The sequence below is a fragment of the Carcharhinus amblyrhynchos genome, chromosome 3 (assembly GCF_965287045.1).
Source record: "Carcharhinus amblyrhynchos chromosome 3, sCarAmb.v2.hapA, whole genome shotgun sequence".
NCBI lineage: Eukaryota > Metazoa > Chordata > Chondrichthyes > Carcharhiniformes > Carcharhinidae > Carcharhinus > Carcharhinus amblyrhynchos.
The window spans coordinates 42083653-42110148 of record NC_137326.1 but is presented as its reverse complement, the minus strand read 5'-3'; the positions used below and the strand labels follow the sequence as shown (position 1 = coordinate 42110148).

Sequence of the window (26496 nt, the reverse complement as noted above, 5' to 3'; positions counted from 1 at the left end):
GGCCAGAATCGAGTCCCAGTCCCTGGCATTGTGAGGCAGCAGCGTTAACCACTGTGCCTCCGTGCTGCCTTTGAAGTTTTGGATGTGGACTGCAACACCTCTGCATGGGTGGAGCAGTCTGGGCTGACTGGTTACAGGTAACAGCAAGAGAACGGGTAGTATTGCAGTGATGGGGGATCACAATAGGGTTGTGCTCCACAGACCTCTGCCGCTCCCCTCGGATGGTCATGGAGAACAGATTGTTGAGCAACACTGATAACCTCTAAACCCCTCTGAACACTGATTTTAGTGCTGTGTCAGTGTTAGTACTGGTGGTAGAGACTTTGAAACTTTGTAACGCTGTGTTTTCATATCAATCATCCTCTACTTGATCTTCCCCTGTTGCTTGCCAAGGTTTCACCTTTTCGGTATATGAAAGGAGAAAAACACGGGTAAATTTCTGGGGAGGGGGAATTGGTATATGAGAAGGCAGATTAAATATGAGAATATCTTCATTTTCAATTGATTCAGCCTTCCCACAAGAGCAAGAAATGCTGTTTCAATAATGGCCAGCATTTTTCTCATGTACTTACCCTCCTCCGATTAGTTCCTGTTGCCTCAGGTTATCCTGCAAGTGTGGCTATATAGCTGTCAAGGTTAAAATGTTTGTGCTACCCGTAAGATGTGCCCTGGCGGCACGGTGGGACAGTGGTTAACACTGCTGCCTCACAGCGCCAGGGACCCAGGTTTGATTCCCGACTTGTGTCACCGTCTGTGTGGCGTTTGCACATTCTCCCCATGTCTGCGTGGGTTTCCTCCCACAGTCTGAAAGACATGCTGGTTAGGTGCATTGACCTGAAGTGTAGCAACTTGGGGGAATTCATTGCAGTGTAAGTGTAAGCCTTACTTGTGACTAATAAATAAACTTTACTTTGGATATGAGGCTTGCAGCAGGTTTCAGAGTGTGTGCGTGCAGTGGATCATATGAATGTTAGTTATGAGTCCTGATTGATAGAGGTTTCTGGTATGAGGGTGTGGTGAATTGAAGAGTGTCTGAGGCTAGAGGTGCAATAGTGGGATGTGACATTTGATGATGTGTTCAATTACCTTAACCACTTGTTTGAAGTCACTGAGCTTCTTGCAGCACCGAAGTCAGGTTCTTGGGCCTAGACCACTAGCATTGACCTCAATGACAATCTGCTCCTGTTACCTTTTGACCACAGGACGGGTGGGCCTTCTGCCCCCTGTGGATATAGGCCATCTCTCCTATTTCCATCTTCTCCACCAAGACGTCCTGCACAAAGTTGGAAAATCTTGGCCCTTTTCCCAAGTCAGACTCCTTTCCTGTATGACACCCTCACACATTTATCAGTGCCTCGTCCAGACGTGTTGTCACTCTTATTAAGAAGTGTAGGTTAGCTTTAAGAAGTGCTCGGAAGTTACAATTTTGGGCTCCTGCTGACATGTGTAGCCAGTGAACAGCACAGTTAGTGCTGGCTAAATGCTTCAGCAGGGGCCCAGAAGTGAAGTTGGCATGCTGCCTGCATTTCAATCAACAGGCGAGGGTTAATCGTGCATCATGATCCCCAAGCCCTTTTTTGGGAGCTATCCAATTTACCCCTCCTGTGTTTTTCTTGATAATGCTACATCTCATAATTTGGTCTGTTATAATTAGTGCCATGTAAGTATAGATATACTCTATGGAGCACATGCCAGTGCAATATTCAGATGGGATGGGAAACATATGAAAAAATTCAAGTGTTTAAAATGTAAAGATGTAAATAAAGGGTTATTATTACAAGTCTCATGAAGCCATTGCACAGCTGACAATTTACATTAGACTAATGGGGAGTAACCTAGGGAAGGAAAGTAGACCTTTGACACGTATTTGAGGGAGGGAAATGAGGTACAAGTTTATCTGGATATTTCAGTATTTCAACACTGATTATTGACCTGACAACGGAGCTGTGCAGGGACCTTTTTTGTATGCTTTCAATTGTAAGATGTAAACAAACTTCGTTGTATCCTGTGTTTGATAATTGGGTGGGGAGTACAGTTTGGCAGCATGTTTGGTGCTTTTAAATTCTTTCCCTGACAATGGATCCTGTACATTTTATATCCTGGCTTTTCATTTGTAAAGCTGTGGTTTGAGTTTTCCTATAGACAAATATATTAAATGGAACCAGAACATCACAGTCAAATTTCGATGAGTACGGAATTGTTTAAAGGCATATAATCTAAGATGCAATCCAAAAGCAAAAAGATGTTTAACCAGTGTAGCTAATACTATAATTGACTTTCCAGAATTGCTAGGCATGATTTAGATAACATCATCATAGTTTGTTATGAATTATGTTAGATTATGCATGTTAGATAATTTCCTTCCATTCATTGTAGTTGCGGCACTCCATTATCTTTCTATCAATCAGATAATTATTGTAGGAAATCTGTATAAAAGTTCTGTCTGTATCGTAGCCAGCATTGTGACTTATTATGCTTGGGCATTTGTTCTGCCGTTTCTTTCCTTGTCCTGTCGCTACCCCTCCCCCTAATAGACTCCTCACCTCTCTATTGATAAATATGAATGTCATGTCCATCCATCCATTGAATTCTGCACTAGGTCAAGTCCTAACTAAAATTACAGCAATTACCTAGAAATTGGATTGCACATGGATAGGGACATGTTCCAGCAGCATATACTACGCACAACTAACAAAGCTGATGGTGAAATTTTGTCTGTCAGCCTCATTAGGGGATGCTACTACTGAGCACCAGCTTCAGCCCCAGAAGAACTTTGCCAGTCAGTGGTGAGAGACAATACTAAATGAACTGACTGGAACTCTAGCTGAGGGCCTCATATATTCCTGCAAGGAAGGAAGACAGCCAAGATTTGTGGAAACATTGGTGCACAGTTTTATTGTGAAATATGTGGAGTATTCAGCTAATTATTTTACAAGGAATCTAGGTTTAAGAATACTACCTACCTTTTAGGATGGACAGTTTGGAGGTTGGGGGTAGGGGAGTGTCCCCATTCATCAGATGCAAGTACTCTGTTGCCCACCCAATATTTAGAGATATATTATAAAGCTGCAGGGATGGCCATTCACTCTGCTGGGATGGTACTCAAACATGTCACCTTCCCTCTTGGAGATGGGAATGTCACCATTAAGCCGAAGGCTTCCTCATTCATTACTTTAGATATACAATGCTATTATCTGGAATATAGTTCACTGGATTTTAACTAGGTTTTTTTCAAAAAGTGTGGAAAGTATGTATTTGTATCCATAAATACAAATACACTATCTCACAATTCCTGCCTACATTGTTGAATGACTTATTACTTTTTCTTTAATAAAAATATGATTTATTATAGATTTGAATTTAAAATAAAATTCAAGGTCATGTACAACACCAACCTATGAACAAATTATCCTGAAAAAAATAGGGTTGAATGGGAGAGTAATTGCCAGCAGTAGGGTTGAGGATCTATAATTTGTTTGTTCTTACTACAGGAGAGAGGTGAATCTGAACTGACATTATTTACCCTTTTTTTTGAAATGCTTCATGAAGCGTACCTTTTGAAACTAAGCAAGTTAAGAGCTGTCCGTGTGTGACTGATTTCCAAAATTTGATTGGAGTATCTTTAAAATTAAATTTGTTTAAGATTTTTGTGTCTCTAAACTGTTACCAATATGAGAGATAAGACCTTAAAGCTTTAGTTTATTTCTACGGGGAGTAGGAAGAAGAGAGTGTTGACTAATACAGTGACGTCTATTTTTTTTCTTGTTTTGACTCAATACTCAGAATTTTATTTGTAAGATATGGTTAAGTATGAAAGCTTCAGCAAATTTTCTGCTAATTGATCATCAGTTTATTATTGAATTTGCATGCGTCTGTATTTAATTTTCAGATCATACATTGTTCCCACAAATGGCACAGTTGAGTGCACTATTCTTCTACATGCGGGGGAATGTTGTCTTGTGGGTGTTGTTTTCGATAAGCTTGCTATAACTAATAGTTTTTAGCAAAGCTCTTTCTCATTAAATTGATTTACAATCTTGCTATTTTTGTCACAAATTTCTTGTTACGTTGAATGCATGAATCATTTTTTTATACCACTTTATGCATGAATCTTACGATTTTTAATGACTGCACAATTTCTTTATGGAGATCACCACATTTCAGAACTGTATTTTGATTTTTTACCCTTTACATACTTTTAACACCATTTTAATTGTTTAGATAAGAAGTGCAATTAAAAAATCTTGATGTTTGGACAAGACTCATTTTACTTTGTTATGATTTGAATATTGAAATTTTGAAATTGATTTTAGCTATTGCAAATTTCCATAACTTTTAGGTTTCACATGAAGGTCAATCCAGCAAAGAGGAGAAACTGTACTCTTGTTACTTAAGAATTTGCTTTGGAACTCTTGATGGAGCTATACATGCTACCTCTTTGATTTGCTCACACACTGCTGCACCCACAGTTCATTTCTGCTATTAGTTGCAGATTGGTGCACCACACTGGTCAGTTAGTTATTTCTAACACAATAAAGCCATAGAATAATGCAGTATGAAAGATGCCATTTGGTCCAATGTGCCTGTGCTAGCTCTTTGCGAGAACTGTCCAATTAAATGTGGAGAGGCAGCTGCAGCAAGTAATTAAGAAGGTAAAGACCTGCATTGCAAGAGGATTTGAGTTCAGAAGTAGGGATGTTTTACTGCAGTTATGCAGGGAATGGTGAGACCATATCTGGACCCAATTCAAATGATTGGTGAAAAAAAACTTGAGTGACATGGGACAGATTTGTTTTTTACATGGCAAATAGTTAGAATCTGGAATGTACTGCCTGAAAGTGTGGTAGAGGCATACGTAATCATGCTTTGCAAAAGGAAACTGAATAAACACCTCGAATGAAAATAACTGTGGAATTATGAGGAATGGGCAGGCAAATAGGCCAAGCACAGCTGCTTTTGCAGGGAGCTAACACAGACACAACAAGCCAAATGGTCTTACTGGCCATTCACGTCCCTTTGCTGCTGTAGCGAGGATGAAGAATTTGGTGCCCAGGCAAATTTCCATTCATTGCAGTGGGACCAGAAAATCCCGCCGGCATGGTCAGCCATAAGATTCCGCTCTTTATTTCTTTCTTATATTTATTCAGTGTCTTAGCCTCCACAACCTTTTGTGGTAGAGAAGCCCACAGATTCACTACCCTTTGCATGGTATATTGCATGCAGTTTTGCTCTCCCTACAGGGAGGACTATTTAGGAGTGAGATGAGGAAAAATGTCTTCATGCAAAGGGTAGTGAATCTGTGGACTTCTCTACCACAAAAGGTTGTGGAGGCTAAGACACTGAATAAATATAAGAAAGAAATAAAGAGCGGAATCTTATGGCTGACCATGTCGTGGGATTTTCTGGTCCCACTGCAATGAATGGAGATTTGCCTGGGCACCAAATTCTTCATCCTCGCTACAGCAGCAAAGGGACGTGAATGGCCAGTAAGACCATTTGGCTTGTTGTGTCTATATTAGCTCCCTGCAAAAGCAGCTGTGCTTGGCCTATTTGCCTGCCCATTCCCCATAATTCCACAGTTATTTTCATTCAAGGTGTTTATTCAGTTTCCTTTTGCAAAGCATGACTACGAATGCCTCTACCACACTTTCGGGCAGTACATTCCAGATTCTAACTATTTGCCATGTGAAAAAACAAATCTGCCCCATGTCACTGAAGTTTTTTTCACCAATCATTTGAATTGGGTTTTCACTAGTTCTCGTCTATTAACTTACGCGCAATGCTTGATAGTAAATTCCAATTGGTGCAATGGAGCAGAATATCTGCTGCTACATATACCAGGGACTAAAATGGTAACACTTCGCACCACTGCCTGCTGAATTTATCTTATCCAATATCTCTACTGCCTCCTCAGTTACTGCTCCATTGGCAGCATTCTCTTCTCCATTGAAGGCAGATAAATGGTACTCATTTCATGTGTCAGCTGTGCCCTCTGCTACTACAAAAATATTTTTTTCAGTCCCTAATTAGTTCCCCCCTTTTGACCATTACTTGCATTTGCATTTAGAAATATATTTAAGGTACTTTCTCTTGTCCAAGAATGCCCTGAAGTAATTTTTTCAGCTGTCTGGCTTTATGGTCAGCATTTCATATCCATATCAAACATCAACTCTAATTTCTCCAACAAGGACTTCTGCCTAAGTGGAAGCACGGTTTTTAAATATTTTTAAAGCAGAGATAAATAGATTTGTGATAAGCCAAGGATGAAGGATTGTTGGGTAGGCAGAAAGTGGAGTTGAGGTTACAATCAGATTAGCCATGATTTTATTGAGTGGTGGACCAAGTTCGAAGGGCCAAATGGCCTGCTCCTGCAGGCCATGTTCATACATACTATGTTCATACATAGTAAGTCCATCGTGGGAAGGCTGGATGACTTTCATCTCCTGCTGCCAAATGAGGCCCTTAAAGGGAAAATTAATGCCCAGTTAAAGGTCTCTTCCAGCCACTGTTAGTGTTAAAGACATGCAAATCTGTGTCGGTTGCTTGTGGTCTCAATTTGGGGTGCGAGAGGCATGGGGGTGGGTGGGTGGGGGGGGGGGGGGGGTGGTTGGTGGCTGCTGCTGAAAGCCATTCCCTGTCCTTCTGCCAAACTCCACATCACCTCCCCTTGATGCCCACCTCAGGAAATTCCTCATGCCATCATTTTCTTGTGGTCTGGGTCATTCTGTGATCATGGCTGTCTGGTTAGTTTACTTCCTGAAGCAGCTCTCCCTCCAAATACCGCACTGCTGAGCATAATGCTTGTCTCTAATTGGCCAGCAGCTCATGGAAGGCAGGACATCCCATCCTCAGAGGGCCTGGTCCCATGGAAGGCCTGCCTGTTAACTGCCTGATTTGCTATGAATTTAGCAGGTCTTACCTAAATGAGGTAACGCGGGTCTCCTTCCCGGCTCTCCAGCCAAGACCCCAATTGCTTCCATAAAATTCTCTTGAGTATAATGCTGCTCTGTGCAAAAGTCTAAGATAAAAAATGGCTGAAGAACAGCTAATGCCAGCCCCCACTATGTGAACACTTTGATGGCATCTAATTGCACATGATCAACAATTTTAACATTTGCTTTATGTGAAAGATTGGAGCTCAGAGTATGCTCTGAATCAGAAAGTGGCTTGGCTGCCCAAATGTGGTTCTTTATGATATTGTGAAAATTCTGTTCAACAATCTGAGACCAGACCAGCAACTTGGCTCATTTGGAGAGGTTGGGATCACTCCTCATGCAAACTTCTGGTGGGACTGAGGGATATAAGCATGTGTATTGCATAATGTTGGGCTAGTATCAGGAGCCAAATTGACAAGGAAACAGTGTGTCCTACCATCATTTACGCACAACAGCAGGGAAGGTCACTGGCAGTGACCCAATCCTGTGCAGTACAGCAGAGGAAAATCAAGATCGGTGACACTTGCATTCCAGTCATGCCGTGTCACCCTAAAAGGCATGTGTGAGAACTGAGCATTACAGTCGATTGGTATGCATCTTGTGTAGAATGCTGAACACATTGACTGCAGGACTTTATCCAGCACTGTCTAATCAGCAGCCCTGCAGTCACAAAATTTGTGAAACTGGTTTGGGTGGAGATGGCCAAGCATGAGAGAAAGGATTTCATGTTCTATGCTTAGGCAGGCTGATGCCTCATGTAAGGAGATGCCTTTTGTGAGAGCACAGAACTCTGGGTGCTGCAAAGCCTTTTGATCTCACCTTCCTGAATGTCTATAGATGTTCTCCAAGCAAGTTAAAACTTGAAATGTTTGCTCCAAAACGTCCACAGTGTTAAGAGCAGCATTCAAAGGAAATGTTCTTCTCATGTAACTGTGATCAGCATTGCAGGTGCCATTGATTTCAATGCAGTGGCAGATTTCAATGCAGACAACCGTTGTTGCACGTCCTTGAAATTTTTACTGAAACATCTGGGATAATTACAAATAAAGATATCCACCAGTGGATCCTTCAAATAGAGGAACATTTAAAGGCAGTACTCATGCAGAACCAGTAGAGAAGTCCACAGCACACAAGGGGCAATCTCAGCAGCAAAGCACGTAACACAATTGCCTGCCACTGCAGAATCCAATAAAATTAATTAAATAGCAATAATACTTCCATTTTATATAAGTATGTTTAAATGTCTCAGAGCTCATCACATATTGGGTTACTGTTGTCGTGCAGGGAAACTTCTAACTCCCATTAAAATTTGAATGCACCTTGCAGTTTTCTTGTGTCCAAAATAAAGAATTAAAAGGAACAATTCTGCTGATCTCCTTGGAGTGCCATCTTTTATCTTGTACCATTTTAACCATAATATTTTGTATTGGAGCTGTCTTGAATGCAAGCTACCTTAAGCAGTGAATAGCAATAATGATCAACATATTTTCCAAAACTTGGTTAAAATAATCTAACAAAAAGCTTCAGTGAAAATGCAGCATAAATACTGCAAAACAAATCTTCCATGACTGTTCAAGAGTTGCTCTGTATATGGTGCTTTCCTTGCTCCCATTCCAAATGAGTACACAACAGAAAAAGAGCAAACATGGCACAAATACCTTTGAATTGTGCTGGATATTTACGTAAGTGTTTTTGATTACATCTGCAAACTTGATGAGGCTTGTGTAGAAATTGAGCGCAGGCACTGAAACTGGAAGAGCATGGAACTGCAGGCCAGCAATAGCCAAAGAATGATGCCTGGAATAGCAACCGAGTATGGCAATCATTACACCATGACAAAAAAAATTAAAGATATCACTTCCAGTCTAATTATATACCCTTCTTACATCATACTGGTGCTGATGTACTACATCCACTGTCTGCTACGTATCACACCCTGTTCTCCCCTTTCCTGCTGCTATTGATGCGCTACAGGATTTTAAATTTTCCAACAGGAAAACAGGCACAATTGTGTCCATTTCCTCCCCTGTGCTCCCTATGCAGACAAACTGGTGATCAATTTATGGTAAAGGTTAATTGACTAAATACCCCAGGTTTTTCAGCAAGGTGCAAGTCATTTCATGCAGGTGTGAGTAAACAACAGCACAGGTGTGGAATGTATCCGTAACTAAAGGGGTGCAAAATCCTTCTACAATGCAGCAATGCTACACAGATATGGCATCTAAACACACAGGAGAATATAGTTTCAAATACACAGAGGCTACCAGATCACCTACGCGTGAGTGACTAACGTTAATAAAAAATGCTTTAGTTCCAGGTCCCTGGATCCCAGAGCTGTCAATCTGTTTGTAAAGAGATCTATTGTGTATATATATTTCCCAATTCCTTTTATTCCGCTGCTTTTCTAGGCAAGTGAGTGTTAGTAATCCATATTGCTGTAAAGTGAAGGACATGGATCATGGCCTTGTTTTTGGCTCCGGATAGATTACTGGTTCTTTTTTTCACAGAAATGATGTACCTCTCCAAAGTTTGAGTGCTGAAAAATGTTTAGTGCCCACATCTTCCTAGCTTCACAGTAATAGTTTGACTGTTGATTACAAGAGAACCGCTCATGCTGTATGTTCCTGCCTTTCCCATGGGAAGGATCTTCCGGTGACTCTTCAACAATCCACCAATCCCCACCAGCTCCCCCCGAACACACACACACACACACACGCGCGCGCGCGCAGAGCAGGCTTCCCATCGGCGGGATGGGCGAGCCACACAAAATGCCATAGATCTCAATGGGACCAGAAGATCTCGCCAACAGCCAATGCCAGGTTGCCTCCACCATCAGAAAACACATTGCATGGTGTTGAGTTGGTGGCTTGTGGGGTGGGTGGTCAAAATTATTGAGTCCAAAATGATTTGATTTAATGATTACACTAAGTGGAAGAAATATACATCTTGTTAAAGTTTATTTATTAGTCACAGCTAGGCTTACATTCACACTGTAGTGAAGATACTGTGAAAATCCTCTAGTTGCCACACTTTGGCGCCTGTTTGGGTACACTGAGGGAGAATTTAGCATTGGTCAATTCACCTAACCTGCACATCTTTAGACTATGGGAGGAAACCAGAGCACATGGAGAAAACCCATGCAGACACAGAGAGAACGTGCAAACTCCACAGACAGTGATCCAAGCCGGGAATCGAACTTGGGTCCTTGGTGCTGTGAGGCAGCAGTGCCAACCATTGTGCCACTATGCTGCCCCAATTGTGAAAGTTATGGTACTAATTCACTGTTACAATTAGTATGATTCATATACATATGTAGCAGCCTTAACAACTTTCCAAGCTTCATTGCAATATAACCTGAAAGTGGTATTGGTTGGGAATGGACTTTGTCCGCTTAACAAAAAAGATTTGGAATACTGTCAACAATATCAAAGAAAGGTTGTTATGAAGCTACAAAATTGACAGGCAGCAAAAGATCAGCTAGTCTATTAAGCCTGCTCCAAATTGAGCTTGGCTGGAACAGCGGGGTAATCATTTATTTTCTCCCTCTTTCCACACACCACCAGAGCCAATCCCGGAGCTCCGGGAGAGTAAAAAAAAAGACCCCAGGACCAATAAGGAAAAACATACTTGGGAAATTTCTTTCCAAGCTCCTTAAGTGAGCAAAACCAGCCCAGGGGATTTTTTTCTCAATGCTGAATATTGTTCTTTTAAGCTGCTAACTCTTTCTGATTTTGAATTTTCTGTTTTAAAATTAGTATTGGTGTCGGCTAGACAAGTAATAAGGTTGTGATGTAAATAGGGTAGACTTTGTACGATATTGTAAAAAGATTATCGTGAATCTTGGCCATTTTCCATCTCTCCCAGCTTACATTTCCATTTCGGGAGAAATGCAGAATAAGTTCTATCTGGACTACAGACTATTTTATACTATTGCACAGCCAAAATGTACTCTCAAATCCTCCCTATCTCTCAAATGCCAAAGGTTGATTAATTCTCCAATATTAGATCAGTGCTGCCTCCAAACTTCAATCTACCTCAAGAGGTACAATCTCTCATCCACCCCCCACCCCCTTCTGCTAATCTAAAATGCATGTTGCTTTTACCAGAATATTGTCTTTACCAGAGACAGTATTAGAACCATGCACAACTAACCGATGATTGCAGAACGAATGTGTTATTGATTGTTCCAATTAATAGAGGAACAGGTACATGTCAAGCCTTGATATACCTACCTCTCGTGACCTGGAATGGCTGAGCAATCTTATGTTCAATGATTGCTATCTCAGGGCAGAGAGAAGTTTTTTCACTTGCTGAGAAAATATGGTTTCGATTCAAGTAAACCATGCTATTTACATCAAATAATCTCCTCATTAATGTCCCCTGAAGTTAGGCACATCTATCCTTTTCTCTACAAAGACCAACTAGACGGATGACAGAGAGAGCATTTTCCAGTAGATGTTCAGTGTAATCCAGAATCTTTAATGGAGGCTTACTACTTAGCTATTTATATGAGGCACAAAACTGCATAATGCCTTCCAATTAGAGTACTGAGCTTGAAAATTAAATCATGTAGAGAAGAATGAAAATGATTGATTTTGATGGCAAGCTACCAATTCTTGGTTTTCATTTTTAAGTTAGAAGCCATTACTTTCTGTAAAATAGCACTGATTACGTTTAGGTGTAAATACATGCAAAATATAGCATTAAGAATTAAAATTAAATCAAAGTACACTTCTAAGCTACAACATTAGGCCAGCAGCACTTTGAGCTATTTGAAATAGCTGAATTTAATGGTTTGAATCAGTCAAGTATTTTGATGTGCAGAAATACATAAAGATGATCATAAGATTAATTTGAATGAGGAGAACCATGTGGCTAATCAGAGCTGGTCTGTCCAGAATGATCCTACTACACCCTCTCCACTTCAACTTCCAGTCATTTTGGCAAATGATTCCAGGGCTTTTGATAATTTAGCTCCACCCTCTCACTTGCACACAATGCAAACTTTTTCATCATGTTTACATCTGGCTCGAATTTACTATTAATTAGACATTATAATCATACTGAAGCATAAATAAAACAAAATCGGGCAGGGAGTAAAAAATTGCAGGTGTGAGTGGGTGAATCAAGCATTATAATGCTTACCTTCATGGAACAGCTTATCCTCTGATTGTCCACATCAATGCCAAGCAAGAAACATGAGTTTTCAATGCAAATACAAAATTTCTCAAAATTCCAGTTTCAAGGATATTTGTTGCATTTTTCATTTATGCTTTAACATAAGGAAATAATTATTTATGCTCTGTAATTTGTAATATTTAGTCTTCATTCATTTGGCTTTTCACATTTCTGACTGACTTTGGACAGGATTTTTTTTGTATAATTTCCACCATGCCACATAGCACTTCAACGTGTATTCATATTATGGTATTATAGTATTATAATAAAGTGAGTAGATGTGGAAAATAATGCAACAAAACATAATACCATTAAATGCACTTTGCATTTTGTTGTAACATTAAAACTGTGGCATGTGTCTTTAAGTAAAATGGAAAAACTGTATAGATTAGTTAACCAGTGTACATATTGATTTTTTTTAATCAGTTGCATAGCTTAAATCAATTAATGGTGGTGGAAGGGGGGAATGGAGAAATAGACTTTAAAAATAAAATTAATAAATGTTAGTACATTACTGTATGACCAATCAATACAAGGGCTTTGTGAAACTGAATGACGTATTGGGATACCAATATTCAAGTCAGATGCTGTTTGCTAAATTATAAATGCCTGTAATTAAAATCCAGAGGCTGTTTCTATGAATGATTTAGTAAGTTATTTCATGTTTTGTCATGGCTGATTAACAACATTAAATTAACTTTTTCTTACTCAAGTCTTTGACTTTGCCATTTACTTAAAGGGCCATTGTCAACAGGAATTCTGGCTTGCATATGAGTCATTCATGTTGATAAAAAATAGTCACTAGTTTTAATTATTTTCAATTCGATCACGGATTGTGGGCATTGCTGGCTAGGCTAACATTTATTGTCCATCCCTAATTGCCTTCGAGAAGATGATGATGAGCCACCGTCTTGAACTGCTGCAGCCCATAAGTTGTAGGTATACCAACAGTGCTATTGGGGAGGGAGCACCAGGGTTTTGACCCATGACAGTGATGGAATGGCGATAAAGTTCCAATTCAGGATGGTCTGTGGCTTGGAGAGGAACTTGCACGTGGTGCAACAATATCTGCTTCCCTTGTTCTAGGTGGTAGAAGTCACAGGTTAGAAAAATGCTTGGTGACTTGCTGCAGTGCGTCTTTTTGGTGGTGCACATTGCTGCCACATGCATTGGTGGTGAAGGCAGTGAGTGTTTAAGTTGGTAGATAGGCTGCCAATTAAACAGGCTTTCTTGTCCTGAATGGTGTCAAGCTTCTTGAATGCTATTCAAGCTGTACTCATCCAGACAAGTGAAGAATATTCCATCACAAAACCTATGCCTTATAGGTGGACAGGCTTTGGAATGCCACTGAATTCCTAGCCTTTGTCATGCTCTTGTAGTTACAACATCTGTATAGCTGGTGCCATTTAGTTTCTGATCAACGATAACCCCCAAATGTTAGTAGTGGTGTACTCAGCAATGGTAATGCCTGTGAGTGTCTTAGGGAGATGGTTAGACTCTCTTGTTAGGAAGAGTTTAGTGAATGTCATTTATATGCATCATAAATAGGTTAAAAATAATAGTATACATTTTGATTTATTTAACAATATTCAGGAGTGTTATTACGGTAAATGTTGTGATACTCTTCAGTGGTCATTGTCACTTTCAGCTCAGACAACCTCCTGCAATGGAATCCGGACAAAATACTGCGGATGCTGGAATCTGAAACAAAAACAGAAAATGCAGAGAAACTCAGCAGGTCTGACAGCATCTTTGGAGAGAGAATAGAGCTTATGTTCTGAGTCAGGAAGACCTCTTGTCAGAGCTGTGATGAAGGGTTATCCTGACTCGAAGCATTGGCCCTATTCTATCTCTACAGATGCTGTCAGACCTGCTGAGATTTTCCAGCATTTTCTGTTTTTGCTTCTCCAATAGGATATATTTTATCCACAGCAATGATCATTATATCTTTGTGAACACACTTGGAATCAGATGGGAAAGATTAGGTCAACTTTATATAGAAGGGCAGCCATGTTTCCAAGACAAAATTATTTTATTTCCTATAAAATACAATGGTTCTTAAAATTGAATTATCCAGACTGTAATGTGATGTGAATCTCCTCTCTAATCCAGAATCTTTGCTGTTTTATTTCAGCAACAACAGCCACTAGCAGCACACCACTTAGCCCTTCAGCAGCAGCTTCTCCAGGTGCAGCAGCTTCAACAACAGCACATCATGACTATGCAGCGTTGTGGCTTGCTCACAGTCCAGTCCGGACAGCCGGCTCTCTCACTGCAAACACTGGCACAAGGTAAGCGTGAGGCCCGGAAATGGGTCTGTTTAAAAACAGGCCTCTAGGTCGGACTGCTCAAATGGGAGCGGCAAAGCCACAGCAGTTAAGTTGTTCAGGAGAGGGCAATTGAGCAGTGACAGGACACACCAGCGTATAATATGAAAGCTATGAATGAGACGATGCATGAAGTGTAATCTGTGCAGCAACACATCAGGGACACCCTTAGGTAATTCAACAGCCATGTCATTGATTGATTTGAATAGTTGTATGTTACAGCAAGTCTGTTCCTTTGGTGTTTAAGGAGCATGTTTAAAGCCTAAGGGTGTCTATCTGCAAGCTATTGACCAAAGAACCTACTGAGTGGCTTCAGAGTTACAGTTCTACTGGTGCAGTAAACTAATAGCAGTGACACTTCTCCCTGTGGAACTGAGATTCTTTGGAAAGCAACTGAGAGTTTGTGCAGGCAGAAATACAAAGTAATTTTTTATCACTGCGATAATAGCCCAAAACTGATGTCATTATGAACCTTAAATCAACTTTATGCTTGCTTGAACATGGTCACCTGAGTATAGAGGTACAAGGACGAAAAAGGTTGAGCAACTATGTTTGTCTTTCATCCAGTACTACCTGGGATTGGGAAATTGAGTTCTATGAGCAGTAATCAATCATGTTTTCCAACAACATACATTTTTCAAAGTAGTGTCCATTTCTTTTATAATGAGGAACAGCAGTGTATGTGTTTAAAACTAAATGAAATAAATATAGAATAAAATCCATCATGGTGCATCCTTTTCAAGGTAATCCCATTAAAGATAGCACATGTCACAATCTACTTTCTCGTAGTAGAATGTCATGTAATCAGCTAGCCTAACTATTTAGCTCTGTTTTAACCATGCAAATAGTGGTTTTGCGGTTAGCTATGGCAGTAATTGTTACCACACAAGCAGTATTGTTCAGCATATTTGCTTAAAAAATTAATATTTCTAGTATCATGTTTGAAATAGAAAGGACAGTGCGAAGGACTAGGGCAATCTGTGTTGTGACCTTCCTGGTTGATGTGCTAGTTGTTATTGCTAGGCTAATGCTTGGAAGGTTGTTCTACTGTCCTGCGATAATTCACTATTCTTTGATATGCAAACTATCTGCCCAGAACATGTAAAAATCCTATCAGTCTCATTTCACACTTCTTAACCACTTAGACTCTCTGGAGTCTATTGCCTTATTAGACCTACACTCTCCAATGCTACCGTAATTAAAATCTTTAGCAGTAGTTTAGTAAAGTAAAGATATTTTGGCTGATCACTTTGAGATTATTATCCAATCCTTGCACCCAAAATGAAAGTAATAAATTAGATTTTGACCTGGTATTCTTCCTGATCTGAAGTGCTTGAATATTTAATTGTGATTTGTAATTAAAATATAGTTAGAACCACAGGTTTTTTTTTGCTTTCTGCTTTCAAATTTGCACATTGGTTTTTGAATGAAGTCAAATTTTAATGATAAAGACAGGTGATTAAAAAATAATTACTGACATAATATTCTAATTTTGTAGTAAAATTATAAAAGGCCTTTGAATATGGTGCAAATGAATTGGTTACATTTACAGCACATTATTTTCAATTATGCGTTTTATATTTAAAGAGGAATGCATTTTCCATTAATATATTGCAAAATATCTGCGATAATAACTAAGTGCTTTGATTTTAAAAGGAGAGTGATGTGCAGAGCAGTCTGGTTATGTTGCAATTTGAACAGATCAATTATTGCATACACTTGAAGAATTTACTTTTAATTATCAACACTAGCTGAACATACAGCGGGTTACACTGTGTCTTGTTAGAAGTATTGCAACACATAGGAATATAGTTAGGAATTGTCTAATTAACATCAGACCTTGTTTACATACACTTTGGTATTTTAATTAGTGTGTGAAGAAGGATAAGTCTGCTGTTCATGGATCTAATTATACAATATGGAACTATTGCTGTTTGACACAGGCATGACTCCAACAGAACTGCAGCAGCTGTGGAAAGAAGTGACTGGAGCTCACACGATGGAAGAAAGTGTAACCAAAAATGGCAGCCTAGACCTTTCTACTAGTTCAATTTGCTCTCCCGCTCCACCACCTAAGACCTCACTACCAGTAACCCTGATGAACGGGCAGTCTACGGGTCACACTCCAAAAAGGGAATGGTAGGCGTTAATAAGACATTATCCGCCACTGATCCAACTAATTTGTTTTATCTTATAAGTCCTTTTATAGCCCTCACTTGTCAGGCTGGTGGTATCTCCATTCATTCATCATAATCTATTATGTGTAATGATGCCTGATTATCCTGCTAGTATTTCTTTTTTATATGAAAAAAATGAGACCTCAGAAGAATTGTGTGGGTAAGTAGCCATGCAGTGTTAATGGGATTCAGCACAATGTTCTAGGACAAAGAATGCATAGTTTTGTTGCTGTCTGTTTCCTAAAGAGAATGGCATATCAATATAATGACCACTACCATCACCTACCACAATACGACTTCCACTAATGTCATGTTTTGAAGAGTATATCTGAATTATGTAGTGATGCTTGGTAACTTATTTTTCATTACAAATATTCAGAATCCCGTTAAATCACATAGCAACATATGTTCCCTTACCTCTTGCCTCCAGCTCAGTAGGTTTGTGTACTTAAAATTGAGAGAGCCTGTATTACACGGAAAACAAATGAATGTAACTGCATTTGTGTAGCATTATATCACTCGTTCATAATATCCCCAAGCACATTACAGCCAATGTATCACCTTTGAAGTGCAGTGACTGTTGTCTTGCAGGCAAACATTTGTGCACTGTAATATCCGACAAACAGCAAACGATTGAATAACTAGGTGATCGATTTTTAGTGATGGTACTTCAGAGAAGAATGTTGGCCATGATTGCAGAGAGAACATTCTGCTGTTCTTCAAATTGTTCTAGCAGATCTTTCATGGCCACCTATGGGGATAGATTAGATATTAGTTTATCATGTGAAAGACATTATTAAGAACCTTCAAAGATCTTAGGTGAAAAAATACTTCCTGCCTTATTCGTGTGTTTAGAAAATGAAAATTTTCTTTAAAAACACAGTCTCACATATACTGGAAAGATTGAGGAAATAGTGTAGGGTAAGTTCCCAGATTATACAAGGTTTTATAGACAGGGCAGAGAAAATAAGTGTAGAGATAGAGGAGAAGGGTGACAACAGCAAGAAGGGGAAGGAGGCTGGAACACTCCCTGGGAGCTAGACTAAAACCAAGGGTGGCAGGAACACATAAAAGCTGCAACTACATAAAGGGGCAATCACAACTTGGGAAATATAAAATAACAATCAATTTGAAAAAGTCTTCACAATGCTGACACAAACGTCCTCATACTGGAAGTGTGAAGTAGAAATGGCCCCTTTATGGCTGGAGATTTCCTAAAAACGTGATGGAGTGTTTGGGACAAGAAATTGACCACCTCACTGGGGCAAATGAAGTAAACCCAATATGTTCCCTGACCCATCTTTGCAGTCATTTTGTACATATTGGATGCCTTCATTCATTAGATGATGGGCTTAATTCCATCTTCTAAGACCATAGTTTGCCTGGGGTGGTCAACGCTATGTTAAACATTCCCTGATGTAGCTAGGGGAACATCATTCTGACTCTGAGGTGTTAATTGCAGAGGCTGACAGTGGGCTGAAAATGTGCATGATTTGCTGCCCTCTCTTGGTCCTCTTCTCAGCCAGTTGAGCTTTTTGTTTCTGTTTGGTTCTTCCAATGTCTTTCCAGACAACCACTTTCCGGAGGCAATGGCCCTCACTATCTCCCGATTGTTAGTGTCATATCTCACTTGCAGATCTCCTTGAAAGTTGCAATCCTATCTCAATAAAGTTCATGTCCTGGTTGCAAGTGAGAGCAGCTGTTATTAATTGGAGAAAAGTTAGGGCATTTTTGTTAAGTTTATCTAAGAACCTGTTTCCACAGGGGTTGGGGACATGGAAGGGGCAGTAAAAGTGAGACTGTGCCTTTTGTCAGTAAACCTAAGGAATGATTGGCTGCTGACTCCTCCTTTACTCAATGAATGAGCAGCACATTATAACATAGAGGAGGTACAGGCACCCAAGAAGTTATGCGATCAATTCACTGCACAGAAGGTCTTTTGGTATATGGCTGTTACCTATCCAATGGAAGTGTCTGAGCCAGCACAGAATTTGTTGGCTTAGCAATGAATGTGTGCTGATGGCATTAACATGCTCCACCACCTCTGTGTTAGTGACCTAATCCTACATAAGATGTCGAGGATATACCTGAGACAGCAAACGTGGAAATTCTCCTGTGTACCATATGTTGTCCAGATCCCACCACAGAAGAGGAGTGCACTGAGGAGACAGGCTTGGTAGACTCAGCTTGATGCCGTCAGTCAGGTTGCTGTTGGTTAATTTGTTATCCTCAGAGTGACAGAAGAGTCAAAGGTGTGAATTGGACAATGGTGAGTGGATACTCTACTGCTTCCCAAACTTACTGTCTCAGCAACTTTTAAGTCCCTTTCACATAACAAAGCATCCCAAGGTGCAAGAAACCTCCATACCTCCCAAATACTCCGCAAGGTCTAAAGCTATGGGCCTGCATTTTCAGATGCTGGATCTCCTTTCCTGCCATCTGAATGGTCTGGTTGCTCCGTAACCATTTCCCACTGAAAAAACAATTGTGATTCATATCAGTTTTCCTGTGAATTTAGCACTTAGAATGCTTTTGGGAGAATTGCACCCCCCCGCCCCTCCAATTGTTCCACCATTAATGGCTACACCATTAGCAGCCTAATCACCCTCTGCACCTCCCCTTCTTCCCCCCAACTAGACCTTCCCAGCTTCCCACCCTGGGACCCCTTAAGCTTACCTTGTGTTCTGATTCCAGGATTTGGCTCAGGCATGTAGATAGACTTTCTCTGCAGTTCACTGCAGCTCTCTTCGCTGCAGGAACTGGAGAGCTGCCGCTGCTGGCCAATCTGATTGGCTTGCAGCTCTGTAAGGCAGGACTTTCTCACTGCTGAGGGGTGGAAGTCCTGCCTGCAGCCAATTGATGTTCATTCCAATGTGAAATGGTTGAGGAGCAACCAGACCATCAAGATGGCAGGAAATGAGATTCCACTATCTGAAAAATGTAGGCCCGTTGCTTTAGATCTTGACTGCTAATGGTACAGCTACTAGTGGTAGAACAATTGGGGGGTGGGGGGGGGGGTCGATTCTCTCAAAAACGTTCTAAGTGCTGAATTCATGGGAAAACTGATGTGAACCATGATTGTTTTTTCAGTGGGAAATCACACTCGAATCTCCCACATTCTGTGCACTGCTGAGGCCACAATCGTGAATATAATTAAAGGTTCGGGAAGCAGACTCCCACCCCAGCCCGCCCCAATCACTGGCTTCCCTGCAGTCCTTGGGCAGTACTGGGGGCATAGACTGCCTGACCCCCTGAGGTACCCTGATTGCGCTGCCCTGCCCCGCCCCCCCGCCCCAGCCAGTGGGGTTGTCCTGCTAGTTCCCTGAAAGTGGGGAGCTAGTCTGAACCCTGCTGGAGAGAAATTGTATTGATACGGTGGGAAATGCTATTAAGTCCCAGGCCCGATAATCACATTTAAATAACAGTAAAATAAGATTTAAATCACTTATCTGCTGTTCACGCCAGTTTCCAGTGTGGTCCCAACTGTGTCGGATATCTGACACATGATTCTTGAGGTCTGCCATACTAGAGTAACTCGGTGAGATGAGAGAATCGCCCCCTAAAACTGGGGGTCCACAGTAGCCAGAACTGAAGGAGTGCAGATATTTCTTAGACTTGTGGGGCTGAGGCAATTGTAGCAACAGGCTGGAATAGAATCATGAAAATTTTAAAGTTGAGATATTGCTTAACCTGAAGCTAATTTTGGTTAGTGAGCTCCACGGTGAACTTGGAGCAGATTTTCCGATGGCATGTGAAGTCAGTGACTTCAATCTTTCCAATGTTTAATTGGAAGAAACTCCTGCCTATCCATCAGTAGATTTGGGATAAAGATTTTGGGAATTTAAAGACAGTGGTAGTATGCTATAGCTGGGTGCCATTAGTGTAGGTATGCAGTTGTTTTATTTTAGGTGATGCTGCCAAGGAATGGCATGTAGATAGAGGGCCAAGGATAGATTCTTGAAGTCCACCTGATGTCAGGGTGCACATAGTGAAGCAATTGTAGGTGATTCACTGGTTATGTATGAATGCAACTAGGTGACAGTCTGTGCGCCCAATGATCTGCGTCCCTTGATAGGTGGCCACTTGCAGTGAGACATAATTTGAATCTGCTTTCATTGTTCTGATCTCGCTGCTGATAACTATTGAAGCAGTTCTCCCACCCGCCCCCCAGCCAACTCCTCTGAAATCCTGCTCATATTGATGGCAGAATATATTTGCACCTGCCACAGGAGCTGCCAGGAAGCCCTGGGACTCAGAAGCCCAGTGTAAGGACAACCAGGTTCATGTTACCACACTGTAATTGAGCACCACAGCTCCTTATCCATCAGACATCATTCAAAGTTAATCGCCGGGATTCCCTGGTCTCCCTGCAGCATGTTTCTTGGCACCAGAAGGTGGCACACCATTGGCTGGTGATGGGACTAGAAGATCTTGCTGCTGTCAGTGGGATTTCCCATTGAATTCACCCCCTGCTGCCAGGAAACCCGCAGCGGGAATGTGTCGTCAGAGAGACCTGTAGATCCCGCCAGTGTGAAGAGCAAGTAGATCACAGGCAGTGTTTCTCATAAAGTTACGGGCATTCAAAACCTGTGCACATGAAGGCCCACCTTCTTAACCTTGAGATGCGGTGATCCTCAGATTAAATCACCACCAGTCACAGCCTGTGGTCATCTGAGACTATAGCAACTTTGACTTTTCTTCCTGATCTGGTAGGTAACCTGACCTTTGTGGCCCAAGCTCACATCTGGCCTATCTTGACTTAGGTGCTTGAGAAAAGCTTGAAGTAAATAAAAAATTTCTGCGACAGCAGCTTTTTCCCTCATTAACACACCACCTCCAAACATCTCACATTTCAGAGGTAACTGGATCTTTTGCTAGTAGCTGCTTCTATTGGAATCTACTGTGCATTTTAGAATAGATGTAATTCTGACTGGCTTTACAAATTCTGATCCAATGCACTCCACATCTGCACCAAAAAAAGTCTGTATTTTGAGGCAGTAGTTCATTTTACATGATAGAAGCATGGAAATAATTTACAATTTACTGTGCCTAGGTCAGAACAAGATTTTATTTCAACAGCAAAGTATCAGTTTTACATTTATTCTCATATTGGAACTGCTGACAAAAGCAATGTTACCGAGATTTTATTGACTTTAAATACTTCATCTTTTTGCTTAATTTTGCCAAGTACTGAACTGAAATATAGATCACTTCCAACTGGATCCTAAGTTCTTCTCAGGAAAAAAATGATGTTTAGCCTTCTATCAATCTTACTTTAATAACATAACTAAAGTTTTTCACAAAATTCACAATTGATTAACTTGAACAAATGGGGTTAAATCTTGCAATAAATTGAGGTCAGAAAGGAGGTAATGTGCAGTTAGTTTGATTTTTTTCCTTTTATTTTGTACATGGTAGGTATATGCTATCCATTTGCTCAGGGTGATTGAATTACAGCCATGTCCATAAGTAAAGCACAAGAATAACTGAGGAAGGGTGCCCACAACTGCACTTAGAGCTTTAGTTGCAGTCTTGTCAGGCATTGTGGTGCCTGACCAGATTTCACATGACACATGAAACTTTCCATGTTTAGCTGAATAGTGTTCAATTCCATTATAAATGAAGACAAGTCCAGGGGCAAGCATCCTATCAGTGGGGTAGATCATGTTTTGCCACTGTGAAAAACGTTATTGTAAAGAAATTTATAAAATTAGGGGCTATATCTTTCATTTAAGGTATAATAAAAGGGGTTGTGTGAGCTGTGCTGATATCTGCCTGACAGGAGACCAAGGTGAGTGGGCTGTTAAAGATTAGAGGAAGGTCCAGCTTGTTTTTCTTGGAAGAAGGTGTAAGGCATTCACACTTCAAGACAATGGTACCAGCATTTGAATTTACGATGGTAAGACTTCTGGTTTCCCAAGTTCCAGGAAGGTAGTGAGATGGTCACGTTATAAATTGTCCATTTGATTCCAACATAGAATAGAGTTGGAGACTAATGGATAGCGAATCAACATTTCTAGCTGGATACAAGCCCATGTGCTTTTTGTTGACATGAAAATGGGGGTTGAAAGGGGAACGGTTTCTTAAGATATCCCTGGAAACTCATAAACAAGTTGGTCTGCCAGGATCCGAGAGAGCGAGAGCAGCCAGAGGTTGAAAGCCTCTATGGTTCACCACACAGGAATACAGCTGAAAGCACGTACTCAAAACTACCAAATTCATAAGGAGCTAAAACAAGGCTGGAAGATTGGACTAGAGGAAGAATCACTGGGGTAAAAGCCTCACTATGAAAGACAGTTGTGAGATTAAAAGTTACCAGGCTAAGAAAGCAAAAGAACAGAAGTAAGAATCGTGAGATAAGTATAACGTTGGACTGAGGGTTCAGCAAGACTTGAATATCCACCTAAAGGACAGTGTAAAGTATATCTGTGAAGTGTGTTTTTGGTAGTACTGTAAGAAAAAAATGAAGTGTCCTGTTTTATGGTGTAAAACACAAGTTGTCTGCAAAAATAATGTTTAATCAGTAATACTTTTAGACTGTTTGTTATTATTTATGTCTTAAAACATGAAATCTTGTGTCATCCTTTCAGCTTTAACTGGAAGTTCAAATTTATTTATTAAATAACCAGTTTCTACATAGATTGTAATGAAAGGGGCGACTTTCCTCAGACTCTTAGAAATGTAATCTTCGAGGAAACGTTGGTTTAGAAAAAAGTTGTGGACTGAATCAAAAAACATACAAGTTTCTGCCCCATATTCCACCCTGCATCCATCAGCATGGGCTCTGGGCTTTGGAGTTGCAGCAATCTGTTAAGGAGATAAATAATCTGATTTGGCACAACGCTCCTACTCTCCTCTTTAATTTGCCTTACGCAAGGAAAATTATAATTAAATCATTCAGAGTAAAACCCTTGAGTGTCTGGGAGGAAAACGTTTTTATGGACACTGCTGGTAAAGACCAACATCCATATTGTGCTACGAAGATATTTATCCACCAGTATTATTAAAAGCAAGGAGGGGGAGGGAATAACATTTCTGCATCATTTGTACAGCAAATGGAATCGTGCAGTTCAAAACCTGTAAAACTAAATAATAAACGTGGCTGGTTGCTATCTACAAAGCAACAGGAGAGCAAAGCAAATGATATTAAATTGTACAATTTGTTTTTTCTCCCCCCAAAAAACCAAGCACAATAATTTATTTTATGATAATCATTATTTTGGTTGTAGAGGAGGAAAAAACATTGTAAAGTTATTCATATCAGTTCTATCAAGCATAGCAGAATGTCACTGGGCACTGGTGGGTGATTTTTACTGCATATTACTGTTGACTGAATAAAGCTGTTGCTTGATCACAACAGCTGTTGAAATAAGAATAGAGAATAGGAAAATAGTACACATTGAATATTGCTAGTAGGAGCATTGAAAATATAATATGGCAGAAGAGATAAAATAATGTAATATTAAAACTGATCTTTTACATATTTTACCTCAGAGGTCAGATACTGCCTTTTACAATGCATGTCTTGAATACCCATGAGTGTTTAAGCTGATTAAAATTTAGTGCGTACACATTGCGCTCAACATAGATTAATTCTGCACAGCTTTTCTGACATTTTTACATTTAATTCCATACTCCTGTTCTGTGTAGTCTAGATAAATTTCTGCTAATGCTTTTTTTTCCAGTTTGAATGTTTTTAATAGCAGCATGTTTGATGTGAATAAATAACAACAACTTGCCTTTATGTAGCACAGCGAACATAATAGAATGAGACAACAATACATAATACTGGAGTACATAAGTAGATGTTAAGACAGATGATGAAAGTCTTGGCCTATGGAGCAGACTTTAAGAAATGCTTCAAGCAAGATAGAGAGGTGGAGAAACGAAGGGATGAAGATCCAGAGCACAGGGATTAGGCAACTGAAGGCATGGCCATCAATGACAGAGCAGTTATATTCGAGGATCCTCAGGAGGCTGGAATTAGATGAGTGCAAATGTCTTGGAGGATAATGGGGATGGAGGAGATTAGAAATAGGGACGGGTGAGGCCATAGAGGGATTTGAAAAAACAGATGAAAATTTTAAAATCAAGACATTGCTCAACTGGGAGCCAATAAAGATCAGCGAGTGCAGGGGTGATAGGTGATTAGGACTCAGTGTGAGTTAAAACCTGGACAGCAAAGTTTTTGTTGATCCCCATCCTTCTCATTAGATGCTGGAATGAGAAAGATTAGTGTAAAAATCATAGAGTTATATTATATAGAAGGAGGCCAAACATGTGCTGAGCCTTTGAAATAGCTATCAATTAAGCCCAGTCCCCTGAACCTTCCCATAAGTATTTTCCCTTTGAGTCTTTAATCCAATTCATTAAAGATCATTTTCTTCAAATAATTCTAAATGATATTCCTATTTATACTGATTTCATGGAATAAACAAAATATTACAATGTGAATTTAATATCTGTCTGCTTGTCGGTCTGTTTACTAAATCACAATATGTATTCTTAATATGTAATTGTCATTTTAGAAATTATTCTTTTGAAAAAGTATGGTTGAATACTTCTGTGAATGCTTCAGCAATTTTTGACTGCACTGCAGTTATGACTTGTTATGCAATATATCTAAAAGTAATTATACATTTTGTAGAAAAGCTGTTACAACACCTTCAATTAAATACTTGTGGTACAGCTTTATCTGCATCTAAAGTAAATTTTATTTTGGTGATAGTATGTCGTTTCAGTTGGCAAATTAAAATGCATTTGCCGGGGTTGAAGTCTAGTGGTTTTGGTGTGTCTTTGACCTAGCTGAAAATATGAAATATGTTCCTGAGACCCCAATGGCCAGTTCAAACTCTCAGAGATCTGATAGCACAGGTGGTGCTAATATAGGACAGACCCCTAGGCACTTGTAGTCCAGAGTTGTACAGATTGTAAGCTGCCTGAGTCCATATGGCAATATGTCCCACTCTGCAAAAGGCATTGGAGTTGTGCCTGCAGGTGGAATGGTCAGTGTAGTATATGCAAAGGACAATCTTTAACCATTACCACACCGGCAGAACAAAGAGGAAATGCATTTCTAATCGACTCAGCTATATTTACTTTAATATGCATTTTGTTTTGTGTGATTGGATACCAGCACCTCTAATTTGCCTTCTGCTCAGCTAGCGAATCTATAATTTATGATGTAAGAATTCATAACTTTGGTTGTCTTTTGAGAATGCAAGGTTGCAAGTGAAGTCTGATGCTGAAATAATGAGTGAGACTTAATGTTCCTAATGTGGGTCCAACCCCTATTAGTTGGAAAATCAGTGAGAAGCCTTGTCACGTCTGAAGGGGAATCCTGATGGAATTAACAAAGAACAATACAGCACAGGAACAGGCCCTTCGGCCCTCCAAGCCTGCACTGATCATGTGTTCCTAAGTAGACCATCCGTTTGTATCCCTCTATTCCCAGTCTGTCCATGTGGCTGTCTAAATAAGTCTTAGATGATCCTAGCGTGTCTGCCTCAACCACCTTGCTTGGTAGTGCATTCCAGGCCCCCACCACCCTCTGTGTAAAATACATCCTCTGCAATTAAGTGCCTGTCTGACTCTTAACAGACCTGCCTCCAGCCTTGCTCTGGATTTAGGACCCTAGGCCAAGAGCTGCAGGCCAGTCAGAGGCTTTAGGGACATCAGGGATCATCATTGGATTCCTGGACGAGAAGAAAAAAATTTTGTTCCCTTCACCAATTTCACCCCAACCACATGCTTAGTTTATTGTTCATCCCTCCCTCCCTCCCTCCATCCTGCTACTATCTTGACAGCGGAACATCAGTTTCAGCTGCCATACTGTCATTAACAAATTCTCCAAAACTCTCCTCTTAACCATTTCTTCAT

At 40.2% G+C, this 26496-nt stretch overlaps 1 protein-coding gene across 11 annotated transcripts in view; it reads left to right on the top strand.

Moving 5' to 3' along the window:
- The window catches only part of foxp1b (forkhead box P1b), a 492035-nt gene that overhangs the window by 379951 nt on the left and 85588 nt on the right, over positions 1-26496 (top strand). For all 11 annotated transcript variants that reach the window (XM_080183569.1, XM_080183534.1, XM_080183572.1 and 8 more), the window contains 2 exons: positions 14248-14404; positions 16384-16579. In XM_080183569.1, the coding sequence (XP_080039695.1) occupies positions 14248-14404; positions 16384-16579 (353 nt within the window). The remainder of the gene's footprint in view (positions 1-14247; positions 14405-16383; positions 16580-26496) is intronic.